Consider the following 16,837-nt stretch of genomic DNA (forward strand, 5'->3'; position numbering starts at 1 on the left):
AGTTTTTAGTGTCAGATGTTTTATGTTTTGAATTCAGTGATTGTGTGTGGGGTGAATGTATCTTCTCCCTGCTTCGTTTGCCTGTATCACATCAGAGGGAGTGTTTGAACCAGGTTCATTTTTCAGAGATAGGTAGTGGATCCTATAATATCTCCTAGACTTGCCATGTTTTTGAAGCCAAAACATTTCTGTGCATGACCTGGCAGATTCTTTCATTTTATGGTATAGAGACAAACTTAAAAAAAAGATATTTACGTTAGCAGTTTCTTGCAAATATACAGTGTCTAAATCAGCTAATATGAGAACATAAAAATAGATTACATTGAAACAGAAAAATATTGAAAAGCACAATGTCCTATTTTCTTTATGGAGATTAGACCAAGAAAATAAATCACAAAAGAAGTTAACTGCTAAGAGTTTCCCAAGTTTTCTCTCACATTCTTTTATCTTAATGACTGACCACACATTTGAAACTTCTGCCTTGGGGATCTAAAATAAAAAAGAAAAGCACAATTATAGTTACTCAGTGTGCGTATTCTCTGTATTATGAACATTGGATTTGGGTACATTATTTCTGGAGAGTTAATGTGATATTTTAAGCTCACCTTTGTACATTCTCTTTGCACTTAGTTCTAGGGAAATGCTGTTTGACTATCTATACTTCCATAGTTCATTTCAGTGGCTCATGTGTACAAAGATGATTGTCATTTCTACTTGGAAGTGACACTGACATTGTCTTAAGAAATTTGTGTTAGTGGAAGGGATTGAGGAATACCGGAGAGAATATTTGTTCTTATCACTCTTTTTTTAACAGTGGTGCAGACAATTCCTTATTTATTTTATAAGTATTGAACAAGTGATTTTAAAATTAATAGATCCTTCTTGTTATGAGGATGGAGACACCTTTTTCTCAGTGTTTCACACTCAAGTCCCTCCAGAAGAATATGAAAAGTGTATGCAGAATATCAATCAAGGTATGTTTTAATTTGTGTGATTATATATATTGTCACAAGAGAATATTATCTGTATACAGAAATATTCACAGATGAAATGAGTCGATGTAATTTAATCCAGAGGTGAAGGGAAGTAGGTGGGGTTCAAATGACACATGGTCATGAATTGATCATTATTGAAGCTAATTGTTGAGAATTCATTATACCATTCTCTACTTTTGGATGTTTGAAATTTTGTATAATAAAGAGTTTTAAACAAGCTGGCTTCAAGTAATGGCTTAAGCAAAAAAAAAAAAAAAATTATGGAAAGGATCTCGGTGGTCGACAACGTTCTTTGGTTCTCAAGAACATGTGATGTGTTAGTCACTGAGAGGAGGCTCAATTCCTCAATCCTAGAGGAGAGACCAAGTGTCACAGCTGAAGTCAGTTGCTTACTCCTGGTTTAACCAACTTTCCAAGCTAGCAAGGGTTGGGGTCGCTGTAGTAAAATGGCAGCTCCTGCTATATCACCACCACGCTGGAGAGGAAAAGAAGACATTTCTAGTGAGACAATTCTGGCCAGATAATCCAATGGTTTTTTCCCTACAATTTATTAGTACAGTTATGTGTCACTTAATGGGGATACATTCTGAGAAATGTGTCATTAGTCATTGTTGTACAAACATCACAGAGTGTACTTACACAAACCTAGATGTATAGCCTACTACAAACCTATGCTATATGGTATAGCCGCCATTGTATATGTAGTTTATCACTGACTGAAACGTAGTTATGGGGCACATGAGTCTATGTTTTAAAGAAACTTTCTTATAAGTGTAAATATGGCTGCATTTAATTTGAGTTATTTTACTGTTGCATTGTTTAAGAACATATGAAACTTTAACTGCATTAATAAACCTCTTATTTCAACTAAAAAGACTATATTCAACTTGAACTATGGAAAAAAGTGATATATTTTATATCTAAGGTGGCCACTCAGCAAAAAAGAAGTCATACTTTAACTATTGGTAGTTGATTTAAAAAATAATTATGTGATTGATTAAAAAATAAAACCCCAATTATAAAGCATAGATTTATTTGCATAGATTATTAAAGCATAGATTTATTTGCATAGATTATTAAAGCATAGATTTATTATTAAAAAATCTTTTACTAAAATTTACTTTTCTTTGAAAAGAATTTAAATCCAGAGATCTTACTCTTTTCCTAGTTTTTTCTAGCTATTTTCATCAAAATTTATTCCTCAATGGTTAATCTGTATTGAATCTTTGATAATTAGCTATAAATACACCAGTTGACTGTCTCCCTTAATCCCTTTTATTAAGGTAACCTCTCTTATAAAACAAAGATAATTCTTAAGTAAATCTTGTCTGGATTGAGCTAGTGACTCGTGTTTTTCCTTTTGGGCCTTTAATGTGGCAATTTATTTTGTAAGGTGAATTCTATTTGTCATTTAAGGAGACTCTTCTTTGTCTGTATTTTTAGGGCTTTAGTGAAGGGTTCACATGACCTTTTTTTCTTTTTAAAATAATATATTTTATTTAACCTAATATGTCCAAAATCTCAGTTAGTATTAGCTACATTTCAAGTACCCAGTAGCCACATTCGGCTGGTGGCTCCTGTATTGAACAGCACAGATTTAAAGACTTGATCAAATTCAGGCTTTTTGTTTGTTTTTGTTTTTTTGTTTTCCTGTGGCCAGGAGGTAGAGAATGCCTGGTCATCTTTTTTTAGTGATTTTAGCAGCCATCATGATCTTGTTTTAAAAGCTTTAAGTGTGACACAGTGAGAACAAAATATTTAATAAAGGAAATCAGGCTCCATAGCTATTTTTCTTATCCTTGTTTTGAGCACTCAGGGTCTAAATATCTCAGAGGTTTACTGAAGCCTTTCATCAAAGGTTAAGGAAAATCGACAGACTGAGATGGACTCTAGGGGTCTGTGCAGATGGGGTATGGATCGTCCAGGACGCTTATTCCCAGAGCTTGCTTAAAAGACAGGCTTGAACAAAAAGTTTACTGTTCAGAAAGGGTGATGGCAAGTTAACAAAATAGCAGGAAATGACTCTAGTCTTTAGGGACATTTTTGTTACATATAAAGACTAAAATAAAATAGATATTTTAGCATTCCTATAACATCAAAATTTTTTTCTTCACATGCATGACTTGAGCGTCTGTTCATATTTACCATTGTTCCCAAGGAATCAGCAGCAGGAAGTTTGATACGTGAGAATAAATAACATAATACGTTTTATGCGAATGTCATTGGAAGTTATGGTAGCACATTTATCTTTGTAAGAATAATCTCCATATATATTAGATTTCTGGATCTGGAATTTAGAAGTTAGTTCTATGTGTGTTTTATTTCTTATGTATTTTAATGTATGCTTAAAGTGAATTTTTAGCATAATTGACAATTGTAATTATGAAAAAATTTAAAACTTTTTAAATATTAGATTTTACCTATGATGTGGAAAGAAATGCGTCATTGATTAAAGCAGAAAAGAAACCTTTCTCAAATACTGAAAAGATTGAGCCCAGGGGTAAACACAACCAGGATTTTATTAAGCGAAACATGGAGGTATGTACTTAGAGAGTGAGAAGCCAGAATGTGGGACTAAATGGGTTGCAAAAATAATAATAGTTGTGTTCATATCTTTTTTTGACTATGATAAATGTGTGTATAGTTGAATCAGTATATACAACAAAGAGAAGTTTTATAAATCAATACTTATCTTCACTATATTCTATTTTCTATTTTATTACATCCCATCCTTCTTATCCTGTCCTATCCTATCCTATCCCTTTTAAAAAATGCTGGCTGCAACTAGCATTTATTTCACTACCCATAAATAGTCTGGTTCCTGCAATCTGAAAAACATTTATTTATCTATTTATTTTTTATTGAAACATAATTTGTTGTACATATCTGAGGGGTACAGTGTTGAATATCAACACCTGTGTGCGAAATGTAATGCTCAAATCAGGATAATTAGTATATTCAACCTTACACATTGTAATCTTTTTTTAAAAAAAATTTTGATAATAGCTTTGCACAGTTGCCCAGGTTTTAAATAGCATGTTAGTAAAATTGGTTTTTTAAAGTAATGAGACTGATTTTATAGCTAGTGCATTTGGAACTCTGAATGGAAAGTGCTCCTGGCAGAGCAGCAGGGGTGAGCTGGAGAAGGGGTGTCTACTCCCTGTCCCCCACCCCAGGCTGAGCCTCCTGGCAGCTAGTCACTGACCTTGGTTATTTCCCTGCATCTGGGGCTTATCCTTGGTCTTGCAGGTCCTGCAGCCTGTCTTGGTTTGTCTTCAAGGCAGACTCAGACTAACCAAAGGAACAGGGGCTCCTGTATTAGAACAGAATGTTAATTAGTTAATTTACAACAAGAAATGTAAATAGGTTGGACAGAAGCTCATGACAAACCACTTGGGTAGCTAGTTACCAGAAAACTGCATTTGTGAGTGTGAAGTGTTAACAAGAGGAGAGAATTAAGTACTTCCTCACAGTTCAGGTCTGATGTTTTCCCCGCAGTTGGCATGTTATTTCTAGGAAGACTGGATTTATGGGTCAGCCTACCACTATCAGGACTGACCTCTGGAACTCTTAATTTTTCTGTGCTCCGTGTTCATATGATCTTCTCCAGCAAACCTTCTCTAACTTGATCTGTATCTGACTTTGTGCTGGCCCATTGTACATTGATTGATTTATTGTTTAATTTTTTCAAGAGCAGTAGTTTTCTTCATATCCAAGTTCTTGCTGACACAGACAGTAGCTCCACCGTAGATTTCTCTTTCCCCGTTTTAACAATAATAACTGAATCTTTATTTAAATTCCTCGTATGATATTGTTGAAATTTAAAAGCAGTTTTATTTAGTGGATATATGCAACAGAGGAAGTGCCAAGAAAATTCCTTCCAAAACAAATTTCTCAGCAAATAATTTTTTGCATTGATATGTACACACACACACACACACACACACACACACACACACACACACACACACACACACACACACACACCCATACATACATACATATATATAATAAAGAGAGGTTTAAAAACTGTTAATGTTTTATTATTATTATTTTAAATAAAATGTTTGTTGGTTTGTCGGAATGGCCTGCTTATAGAAGGAATACCTTTCTTGGAGAATGGCCCTATACAAAAAATTTGGCATAAAATAAAATCACCTATCAAATGTGAAATGCCTAATCTCACATATTTTACCTTAGTTTATCTGTACCTGTATTGTAGAAACCTCAGTTCCCATTTTTATTTTCCTGAACTATGAATTGCTTTGAATGTTTGATGTTTTCCATTAATAAATGCTGTAGTTGGCCAAGGATTCAAGAAACCCAGTGGTTATGATTGACAGAGAGAAGAAAAGGCTGGTTGAACTTCTGAAGGACTTAAATGATAGAGATTCGGGGCTGTCTAGTTCTGAGGTATGTAAACTTTGATAGTCAGTGACCTCTACACTTCTTAACTTTGATTTTTTATCATATTATCGACCCATTAGCACAAATTTACAGTAACTTTCCAAATTATGAGACAATATTCTCTGACTTTGAAAAATTCTGTTTTACGCATTTATTTTTATTGAAGTTTTCAGACCCTTGCTCCCGATCGATGCTCATTGCTGCCACCTTCACTGCTGCCAGTGCTGTATTCTTACTGCTGCTACTGTCATTTCCTGCATCTTTACGTCTGTCGCTCAAGATCCCAAGTTCAGGGTGATCACTTCTGATTGGCTGAATCTGGGGCATTTGCCCGTCTTATTGGTGCCAGTGGGTGGGGAGAGGGAGTGTCTGGTGGGGATCTTTTACCTACTAAGACTCACGCAATGTTTGGTTTCACTGAAACAGGGAGTTTGGATGCCAGGGTCAGGAGGAGACAAATATAACAAGTCTTTCTGCATAAGTTTTTATCTGTAATTCTGGTTACTGCCTAGAGATTGATTCCTGGTATCAGCATCATGAAACCAAAATGTATGAAATTCTTAAGTTTCTTTGCCCTCTACCTGCCTCTTTATTATGAATTTTCTTCATGACTCTTCTGTCCTCTTGCACTACATGCTTCCCTGTGCAACCTCATTCATTCCCATTGTCCCAGGGGTTTGGACCTCTGTAGATATGCGGGTGAGTCCAAAATGCTTATTTCAATCCCAGGTTTCTAAATTGAGCTTCAGATAAATATGTTTAACTGCCTAATGTAATCTGTGAACATCGTACAGTTGTCTGTCAATATCAAAAGCTCCCAAACAATTGATCATTATCATCTTTCTCCTCACACCTACTGCAGTGTCTGTATTCCCTAGTTTAGACAATGTGACCACCATCTATCTAGTTCACAAAATCAAGGACTTGTTTTTTATCTTTGATTCTTTTTCTTTTACTCTTCCATCAAATTATCTCCAGGTTCTGTGAATTCTGCTTTCTAAATATCTCTGGAATCTGTTCTATATTCTTCATTCCCAGAAAACATGCACTCATCACTTTTGTTCTAGACTATGGCTATTGCTTCTTAACTGGTTTTTCTGCCACAAGTCTTGCCTTTACTAGCTCCAGTTTTTTTTTTTTTTTTGTCGTTTTTTCGTGACCGGCACTCAGCCAGTGAGTGCACCGGTCAGTCCTATATAGGATCCGAACCCGCGGCGGGAGCGTCGCCGCGCTGCCAGCGCAGCACTCTACCAAGTGCGCCACGGGCTCGGCCCACTAGCTCCAGTTTTAAAGTACAGAGCCGATCATGTTGTTTCTTTGATTAAGGTCCTTTTTCTTCCAGGAAGCCTTCTCTGACCTCTTCGTCTCCTTGTCCTTTCCCACCCACAGAGGTTAATTGACCTTCCCTCGTTCTTATGGTGCCCAGGGCTTACCAGCACTCTTCATACCTTGTTACAATCATTGCTGCCAAGAGATTGAGAACTCCTTGAGGGCAGAACCTTGTGAGACTCATATTGAATCACCAGTGCCCAGCATAGTACCTATGCATAGTAGGCATTCAGTGCAAGATTTTTGAATGAATGTTATGCATGGGTATTAGATGCTCCTTGACTTTTGATGAGGTTACTTTCCAATAAACTCAGCATAAATTGAAAATATTTTAAGTCAAAAATCCATTTAATATACATAATCTCCTGAACATCATAGTTTAGCCTGGCCTGACTTAAACAAACTCATAACACTAGCCTACATCTGGGCAAAACAATATAACAGAAAGCCTATTTTATAATAAAGTGTTGAATATCTCATGTAATTTATTGAATACTGTACTGAATTAGGGCTTCTACTGAATGTGTATCACTTTTACACCGTTGCAAAGTCAGAAAATTGTAGGTCAAACCATCCTAAGTCAGGGACCATCCGTAATGTTAGTTGAATAAGAGTTAGATGACCAATTAAGTTCATGAAACCCAAGCAACTGACTTTATAGACCCTGTGTTACTTTTAAGAGATGAAGCGTGAAAATACCATGTTCTGTTATAGATTAAACCTGATTTCTTCCTATTCTATACATCATAAACCATTTTTCTAAAGTAGAGAAATGAGAATGTTATGAGAGCCAGACTGCGAGGTTAAGAGATTTATTCCACAGGGGGAAAAACCCACAAAATGTAAAAAGATACTTTACACACAGGGTTGGCAGATAATGAAACCATCAACCATTTCATTTTTAAATTTCACTACTCCAGTGTTAAATCTGTGTTTTTTGTTTGTTTTTGTGAAGTCTTGAGCATTGATGTAGCAGTTTGAAAGGTATATTTTGGGAAAAATGTAGTGTGGGAATGACTTGGTGACCCTTGTTTCCTCTTAGAGTGATCAGTCTGGCTGGCTGGTCCCAGGAGAAGGATATACACTTGCAGCCACCCAGAATCAGCAGCTTGCTGAAATTGATGCAAAACTCCGAGAACTCTCTGCAGCTTCCCCCCAAATGTCCAGCTTTTCTCCAAGACTTAAAAATCAGAATAATCAGGTAAATTTTATTCAACAACACATAGATTGTTTAGGTTTATGTGTGCTAAAGCTAGTTCACATAATTTTTAATCTGCTTGTTAACTAAAGAGGTTTCTTCCCAATTACTTTTTCCATGGCTACAACTGTAGTAATTGCAGTTTCCCTAACAGTGTGTATTTTCTTTTGGTTACTTCCACTTTCTACCCATTTTTCTTTCAGTTGGTAATTTGCTGAGATGGGGGTCACTGAGGCAATATTTATTTTAATATTGTATCTCTATGATTTAAGCTAATTCTTGATCTTGACAAGAGAGAGGAGAGGGAGTAAAACTGATACAGCACTCAAGGTCCTTTGAGAGCCTTATTTTTTTATTCCTCTGGTACTAGGGGTTAGCAGTGGCAGTCCCTTGTCCCTTACTCTGCATGAAGCAGTGAGGCTCACTGTGTAGATGACTTCTCTCCTGTGAGGGTTTTGAAATGAATATGTTTCTTCTTTCAATAGTTTCCTCAAATATTCTTTTACAAGGCTGGTAGAAGGTGAAGAATACAGAGAGTAGTAGCAGCTTTGGAAAAGTAAAATTCTTGCTTCTTGCTCTTACCTCTCTCCCCTGCCCATATTTCAGTATTTCACGGGATCTAGTTTGGGATTGGGTGGTAGACTGAAAAGAGAATGTCTGGCCTTTTGTTATTCTACCAGCCCCCCAACCAGCTTTGTAAAAGTTTCACCAAATCATTTTTTTTATAGTATTAGATGAATGTGATTTTCTTGACTCTTCAAAAGATTTAAATATCATTTGCCTATAGGTAATAATTCTGATTTATATTGAGTCCTTTCTCCAAGCTGTCAATTGAAGGTTAGGGATCTGGCCAGTGGAAACTACCTTACAGGAAAAGAGCAGAGTCAGATGTTCCAGAGAAACAGTTTGGTGACTGGCAAAAGGTTTATGGGGCCATCTCAGCTTCCTTAGGTTATGTTTCTAAGGGCCAGGCACAGCTGCTTCTCACCCCTTTAGAGAGCAGTGTGGTGGTAGTGTTCCTACCATTAGTTTGAAATTCTGGATTGGGATCAGATTTCTTGGAAAAGAGAGAGAATTTGAATCTTTGTCTCCACCCCAATATACCCCAGGACTTTGACACTAATTAGGCTAGTTTATGTTACTGGGTTCCATTTCTCAAAAGGAGGAAGTGAGATGGGATAAAAAAAATGTTTAGAGTTATTCTTTGTTTGTTTCATGTTTCAGCTGATTTTTTGTTGTTAGATTTCAAGGGTAGCTGAAATCTCAAAGCTGAATAATGGTCTTAAAGATAGAAAATGTCTTTTTCGTGGCTGTCAAATGTTATTTTTAAAAGAGAGACTGAGAATTTAAGGATTTATTTAGCCATTAGGACTTCAAATAAAGCACGAATGTGGTCAGATTCTGTTATCATCATCTAAACCACATTTTCAGAGTTCTTATGGTTCAGATAAGATGTTTTAAATATAATGACAGGGAAAACCAGTACCTTACTTTGTTGTTACATATTGAGGTTACGTATTTTTATGTGAAACAACACATATTTAGAGAGAAAAGAGAAAACTGCATTTTCGGACACCCATTGGATGCAGAAACGGAAATGTAACATTATAGTTGTTGAAAAGAAATAATTGATGCTTCTTGCATGCAAAAAATAATGTCTTTTGAGCTTTTGTTCAATTTCCTCTTGGCATTTCTTCATTTATAACTAAAACCAGCATTAAGCATTGAATTTTCAAGGTAGAAATATGCTAACATGGCAATTTATTTTATAGTATTATTTTTGGATTGGTGTATTTTTTGTATAAGTACACTGGAAAGCATCTCGGATAAATCCTACATATCTATTTAGTTGATGAATGGGCTCCCATCTATCGCTGAACCACAAATATTCATTGTGAGTACTTTATTTTTAACTCTTCTGCAAACCATTAACTCATCAGTAATTTTCTTCATATTCCTTAAGAATGTCTTTTAAGTGAAATATAAATTTCTGTTTTTAAATGATCAATTCAGCAAGTATTGAGTGCTCACCATATGTGAGGAATTGTAGAAGACTTAAATATGAGTATTTTGGAGTAAAAAAGCCTGGCTTCAAGTTTTGGTTCTACCAATTAGCAATTCTGTGGACTAGGGCATTAATTAGGAGATCTCTAAACCTCAGTTTCCTTATTTATAAAATAGTAATGATATTCTTTAGGATTCTTATAAAGAGTAGCTGAGTTAATATACATAAAGTGCATAGCATAGTGTCTGATGCAGAATTCAACCAATGATGTTATTAGCATAATAAGTGATTTGAGGAACTTATTTCTTTATGGAAGGTATGAGTATACATAGATAACTGTGGTACAAGACAATAGAGGTAAATGCCATAGAAGGCTATAAGTAAAGTGGTGTGGCAGTTCAGAGGAGAAAGAGAGAGTGCACATCCAGAAGGAATATATCAACAAAGTTCATTTCTATAAGCAAGGGACAGAAGGAGGAAGAGGAACTAGTGAAGGAGACAGAAGGGGTCAGAGACACAGAAGACTGCTATGATATAGTGTGGTGGCCTGTGGGACAAATTAAGCTCTCAGATGGGTTTCCTTCAGCCCACAAAGGGTTTAAATTTTTTAACTAACATTTAAAAATTAGGCAAATTCATATAAAATCCCAAATTTCTAGTTTCTCTTGAAAAATTAGAAAATATGGCAACATTAGATCTGAATCCTTGCTTGGTAACTATTGGATTGAGCTGAGTAGCAACTGCTGCTTTATGTGGGGCACAGATTCACCACTCCATGTTGTGTGGCAGGCCCTGAGGCCCACTTCATGCATTTTTGTCACTTGCCCAACCCTGGCACAGGCCATCAGTACATTGTTGAGTGCCTGCTTATCTCATAGGAGATGGTGTGGTGGTTGATGTTGAGTATCCAGATTGGTATGAGGCTTCATCTTTTATCTCTGACCTCAAAGCAGTATGTAGGATACTGAACGGTTTGATGTAAACAGAGCAAGTTGTGAAGTGACCACACAATGAAACAAGAAGTACCACAAGATGGGCACTGAAAAGTATGAAAAGTACAGAACGTGTGTGCAGTGGGAGCACAGAGAAAGGAAAGATTAGTTGATGAAGACATGTTATTTAAAAAATTCCTTTGGAGATTTTTTTTTTTTTGGTCAAGAAAGCAGTTACCTGAACAAGTTTGAAATATGTAGACTTTCTGTCTTATCTGTCTATGGTAGCTGTAAGGTGCTAAATTGGTAGTCACATAAGTCTAAGATGATAAATGAAGCTGAGTCAGAATAGTTCAAGGGACTCCGGAAGGGTGGCTCAGAGAATGAGGAAGTGTTGGTCATTCTGGAAGGGACAGATAAGAAATCTCCTTTTCCTTATGAGCTTGCTGTTGCTGCTGCTGTTCTCATACAGATGCCATGGCTCAGAACTTAATTTTATGGCAATATTTTAAAAGCAGTCTTTGGCTTTTACCTATTCGATTTCTTTAGTGTAAAACAAAGCATGTGCTCACAGTCAAAAGAAAGAATGGCATCTTACTGCTATTGCTGTAATGTGAATATCATGTGGTTGCAATCTTTACATCTGCTTTTTATTTTCATTTCATCTTAGCAAAAGAGAACTAATTAAAGCAATTTTTTTTTAAGATTTGTGGTTTAACCAGATCTGTGCATACCTTTCTGTATACATTCCCTAACTCTCCAACAAATCAGTTTTTTTCCACATATTGTAAATCCCACCATAAAATTGAGTGATGTTCCATAATTTAGTTATATCATATTTCTTATTTGTAGATGTGTTAGATTCCAGCTTTTCCAGAAATATCTAAGATATAGGAATTATGTAAGCATTCAGTTGCTCAAATCCTTAGCAACTGGATTCAATAATAAATTCTGTTCAGTTTGGCTCTTGTAAAGAAGTGTAATTTATTCATATCTCATGCAATCAGTCTTACTAAATCTAGAATTCCAGTTCATGGTTAGATTTTTGTGGGGGGGGGAGGGTTGAGGGAGGATCTTCAGAAATGCCTCTCGTTGACAAGAGGCATTTCTTTGTTCTTAAACCTGTTTGTATAATTGATTATAAAGGTCCTCCTTAATTTGATTTATTTTATTGTTTTTAAAATATTGATTCAGTTATATACAATTTGGTAAGACCAACAAAAAATTAACAAACATTTGATTGAGGAAAATTGTAGTTGTATTCATCTCTTCTTGCCAAGATCATGCTATTGCTGACAACAACTATTAACTTTTTTTGATGTCTTCCTGTTTCAACATTAGCTAAACTTAAGGAAATGTAGACTATTGTTTGACAGGTGTTTTACTGAAAGATGTTTTATTATTGAGTCCAGGGATTTGCACAGTTCATAGTTGGAATTTGCAAGGTAGAAGGGTCATGATGATGTAATTCTGTGGGCAATTATTATCTAATAACAGCCATGGAGTCTACTTGAACCCAAAGGTACTTAATGCATTGATTGAGGGCAGAAATCTATGCATTTTTAAATGCATGCTAGTCATAGGCACAGGAATCTTGTTGGCCATCTGCTCATTTCCAAAAACTATAGAAGTATGCACATAGGAGCATGAGTTTCTGGATTGAGCAATAAGCAAGTTATTTCAGAGGTCTTTGCCTCTAGTGCCAAACTGCAAATATTTCCAGTTCAATCCAGGAAATTGCTCTTGCCACCTATGTTTTACAGTTTACTTTGAAGTTTTTATTTCTTTGTTTTTCTATGTTAAGCCTCCGATATAGTCAAGGTTTCTTTCATTTCATGGTAATATTTCAAGATGATAAAAACAATCTGCCTGAAAGATTTTTTCCTTACTTTTGGTACCGCCAGGCAAATCATCCATCTGATGACCAGAAATAGCAGTAGCCTGTGGAAATGTATAGTATTAGCCTGAAAATGCAGGACAAGCTGGCTTTATTTAGGCAAGTTTGTATTTTTCTAGCCCTTAACACATGACTTATTTGTGTATCAGATAACTTATGAAGCTGTGTGAGTAATTTCCTTTGTATTTGACTTCTGAAAATGAGTTTATTTAGCTTCAAAGACTCATGTTGGCTCAGTCAACACCACAGATATTTTCCTAAGGGTGAATTCAGAATCCCTTGGCAATCAATTAGTTAAATCAACAAATATCTATTGACCTCAGGGACAATTCTTTTCTTTCCCTGACATATTCTGTGCCTATCAGGGAGAGCTTTTCCTGAATTATCTATAAAAACGTTCCTGTGTGACTCAGAAACACAGAAACAGCATGTTGGTCAGAGAATCTGCTTAAAGATTTCTTCTATAGGAAATCGAGATATTTCCTGATGATCATGAAAACAGACAGTACTGGTTGGCACTTTGTTGTGAGAAAAGAACCTCTTCTGGCAGAGCTTTTTGAATATGCAACTGGGCAATTTTTGCCAGCATCAGTGATGACCTTTTCTTGCTCCCTCTTGGACTCTGCTTTTGTCATGTGATATTCTTCAAATATTTGAATTACATGGTTGTGCTATCAGAGATCATGACCGAGGAAAGATGGTACACATCCTTGGGTATAACTGTAGAGAATTGCAGACCCATAAGCTATCACAGACAGAAGGAACTTTCTCAGAAGAAATTGAGACCCCAGAAGAGGAGGTGACTTCCTCAAAAGTACACAGCTGATTATATTAGTAGAACCAGAGCTAAAATCTAAATTCAGGCCTATACCTTTTGAATATAGAGAGTCACATTGTCAGAGCAGGACAAAAATAGCTTGTTAGAATAATCTTTTTATTTTCTTAAAAATATGACTTTTCTGATTATGAAATTGATCATGTATATTGTAGAAACTTTGGGAATTTTCTACAGTAAGCATGTATCAATTTCATAAGTAGAAAAAAAAAGTGTGAGAAAAATAAGGAAATAACCAAAAGTTTTACCATTAAGTTAATCACTGTTAAATTTCCTTCCAGTCTATTTTTATACAAATACACATACACACAAATAGTATGTCAGTTAGAGTCTGGACAAGAAACAGAAGGAACATCCAACTTGGATTCTGAAGATAATTAAATGAAGGGACTATTTTATAGATTTAAAGGAGCTGGCAAGGAGTGCTGGGACACCCAGAGACTAGCAACAGTGGAGAATGGGAAGGAAGAGTATTACAGGAGTTCAGGGAGAGCTGGAGTCATGGTCAAAGAACTGGTCATCTGAAGTTACAATTGATGGCATGGGCAAAGGCTTAACCAACTCTTCCTCCCTTCAGCATGAGAATTTGAGCTGTAGCTAATTTCCTAACTCTGTTTCCTTGGCAGTCTGATAAAAGTTAGAATGCCAACTATGTTAGGAGGCAAATTTGCTTATGCTAAGGGTGACACCTGGATTGGAGAATTATCAAGACCTGATGGGGAAGCCATATTTTGGGCTTCAGTAAGTGCAGTGATTCTTTTGGCTGGGTATGTTCTTTGACAGATCCCTGGACCCTGCTTATGAGATTATTTCAAGAGATGATGGCTCCTATAGGATATGAGGATTTTAATACAGGGTGGCTTTCTTGTCCCTTGGAAATCTATACTGTTACGACATGGACTGCAGCAAATACTCTCATTGAAAAGGGATGCCTGATACTGCCCTGCTGTGTTTCTTGTCTTATATCCTTCTGAGCGGAGTGACTCTAAGAGTGGTCTTTGTTAGTCTTTGTGCAGGAGTATTCAGTTGAATCTAAGAAAACCCTGGGCACCTCAGGGATACATTGCTGCCAAAACCGTAATGCCAGAGCACTGAGAGGAAGGGAAAAATACTCCAAGCTCTCTCTCCTTCTGCCTTCCAATCTCCTAATACTCCTCTCCCCACATTAATGAAACCTAACCTAACAGGTCAAGGAGAAAGACTGAAGCACCCAGCTCGTGTCAGGTGCTCACCACAGTTTATCATTCTACTCTTACTGGACACCTGGGCTCTTTTCAGGTTTTGACTCTATGAACATTCGTGTACAAGGCTTAAATCATATATTGTAATTTCTCTTTGATAAATTCACAGGAGTGCAATTTCTGGGTAATAGGATAGACAAATGTTTAACTTTATAAGAAACTGTCAGTTTTTCAAGGTGGTCGTACCATTCTATACTCCCAGCAATGTACAAGAGTTCCACTTGTTCCACATCTTTCGAGCGTTTGGTGTTAACAGACTTTTTCATCTGGATCATTTCAGTGGCTGGGTGTAGGGATATCTCATTGTGGTTTTAATTGCATTTCCCCAATAACTAATGATATTGAGAACATTTTCATGTGCTTATTTGTGACATTCACATATTTTTATGAAGTACCTGTTCAAGTCTTTATAGAATTAGATTTTTTAATTAATTATTATTATTTTATTATTTTTATTATTGAGTTTCAGGTGTTCCTTGTATATTCTGGATACAAGTCCTTTGTGTTATGAACATGTTCTTTTAGCCCGTGTATACCCTATTTTCTTGATGGTGGCTTTAGATAAACAAAATTAAAAAATATTGTTAAGTCCAATTTATGATTTTTTTCTTGTTCTGTCTTCTCTTTGCCTACCCCAAGTTTTTTTTTTTTTTTTTTTTTTTTTACCCCAAGTTTTAAAAAACAATCACAGCTGAAGATTATTAAAATAATGGTCTTTTCTCTTTATCTAAAAATGAATTCCATTTAAAAATGAAATCCAGTGTGAACTTACTGTCAAGAAATACCCATTTTTATCTCCTAGAAATAGCATTACCTTTGGAGAATATGATTTTGTCAGTACAAATATTGCAGATAATAATGAAGTACTTTCATTATATAATGCTTATTCTTTACAAAGGACATATTCAGTTCACATTTGTTAGACATTAAGATTTGTTACATGGCTGCTATGTGTTGTGATGACTTTTAGCCTAGATCTATCATTATTATTACCATTTTATAGATGATGAAACTGAAGCTCAGAGAGGTTAATTTATTTCCCTAAGGTTGTCTTAGTCAGGAATCAGGTGGAGCCAGGATTCAAAACTCTTGACATTGCCAAGTCCATCTTTTCCCCCATTGTTATAATGCTGCCTCTAATAATATGGATAAGTAGGTCTTTTTTCTTATTATTTATTTATGATGAACTTGAAGTCCAGAGGAACTATTTGCCCAAGTTCTCTCAAGCTGGTAAGTATCAGAGCAGGGACCAGAACCCAGGTCCCTACTTCCTGGCAAGCTTTTTTGTCCCCCTCTGTGTCTTCCTATTTTCCAAATGATTGTGGGAGTTTAGTTTATTTCCCTACTTGTTTCATGTACAGTTGGACCTTTACTCCCTCAAATAGAAGATTCTAAAGAATGATAAATATTATTTTGAAGGGAAGAAATATTGTTCAAGAAGCTAAGTTGACCCTCAAGGCTCAGTTGCTTTGGAGTGGTGTGTGACAGCAGTGCATTTTCAGCTTGTGAATGAATTTTTTTCTTTTTCTTTTTTTTTCGTTCGTTCTTGATTTTAACTTCTCAATATATATTGTAGTTGATTTTCGTGTTCCTTTACCTGTTCCTCTTTCCTCCCTCCCTCGCTTCCCTCCCCCTCTGCACTACATCATATCTGTTTACTTGTCTTAACAAGTTCAAGTAATTGTGATTGTTGTGTCTTCTTCCCCCCATACCTTTTATTTGTTTGTATATTTGTTTATTTATTTATTTTTAGCTCCCACAAATAAGTGAGAACATGTGGTATTTCTCTTTCTGTGCCTGACTTGTTTCACTTAATATAATTTTCTCTAAGTCCATCCATGTTGTTTTGAATGGTAGTATTTCATTCTTTTTTTATAGCAGAGTAGTATTCCCTTGTGTAGATGTACCACAGTTTTCTTATCCACTCATCTGATGATGGACGTTTGGACTGGTTCCAACTCTTGGCTATTGTAAATAGTGCTGCAATAAACATTGGAG

The 16,837-nt window shown here is 35.9% G+C and overlaps 1 protein-coding gene across 1 annotated transcript in view; it reads left to right on the forward strand.

Annotated features, from left to right (window-relative positions):
• FSIP1 (fibrous sheath interacting protein 1) overlaps nt 1-16,837 on the forward strand; it is a 189,319-nt gene that overhangs the window by 37,848 nt on the left and 134,634 nt on the right. The window contains exons 5-8 of the mRNA XM_063090071.1: nt 876-974; nt 3,409-3,533; nt 5,298-5,408; nt 7,774-7,932. Coding sequence (XP_062946141.1) covers nt 876-974; nt 3,409-3,533; nt 5,298-5,408; nt 7,774-7,932 — 494 coding nt within the window. The remainder of the gene's footprint in view (nt 1-875; nt 975-3,408; nt 3,534-5,297; nt 5,409-7,773; nt 7,933-16,837) is intronic.

Source organism: Cynocephalus volans, chromosome 3, assembly GCF_027409185.1.
Source record: "Cynocephalus volans isolate mCynVol1 chromosome 3, mCynVol1.pri, whole genome shotgun sequence".
In the NCBI taxonomy this organism is placed as follows: Eukaryota; Metazoa; Chordata; class Mammalia; order Dermoptera; family Cynocephalidae; genus Cynocephalus; species Cynocephalus volans.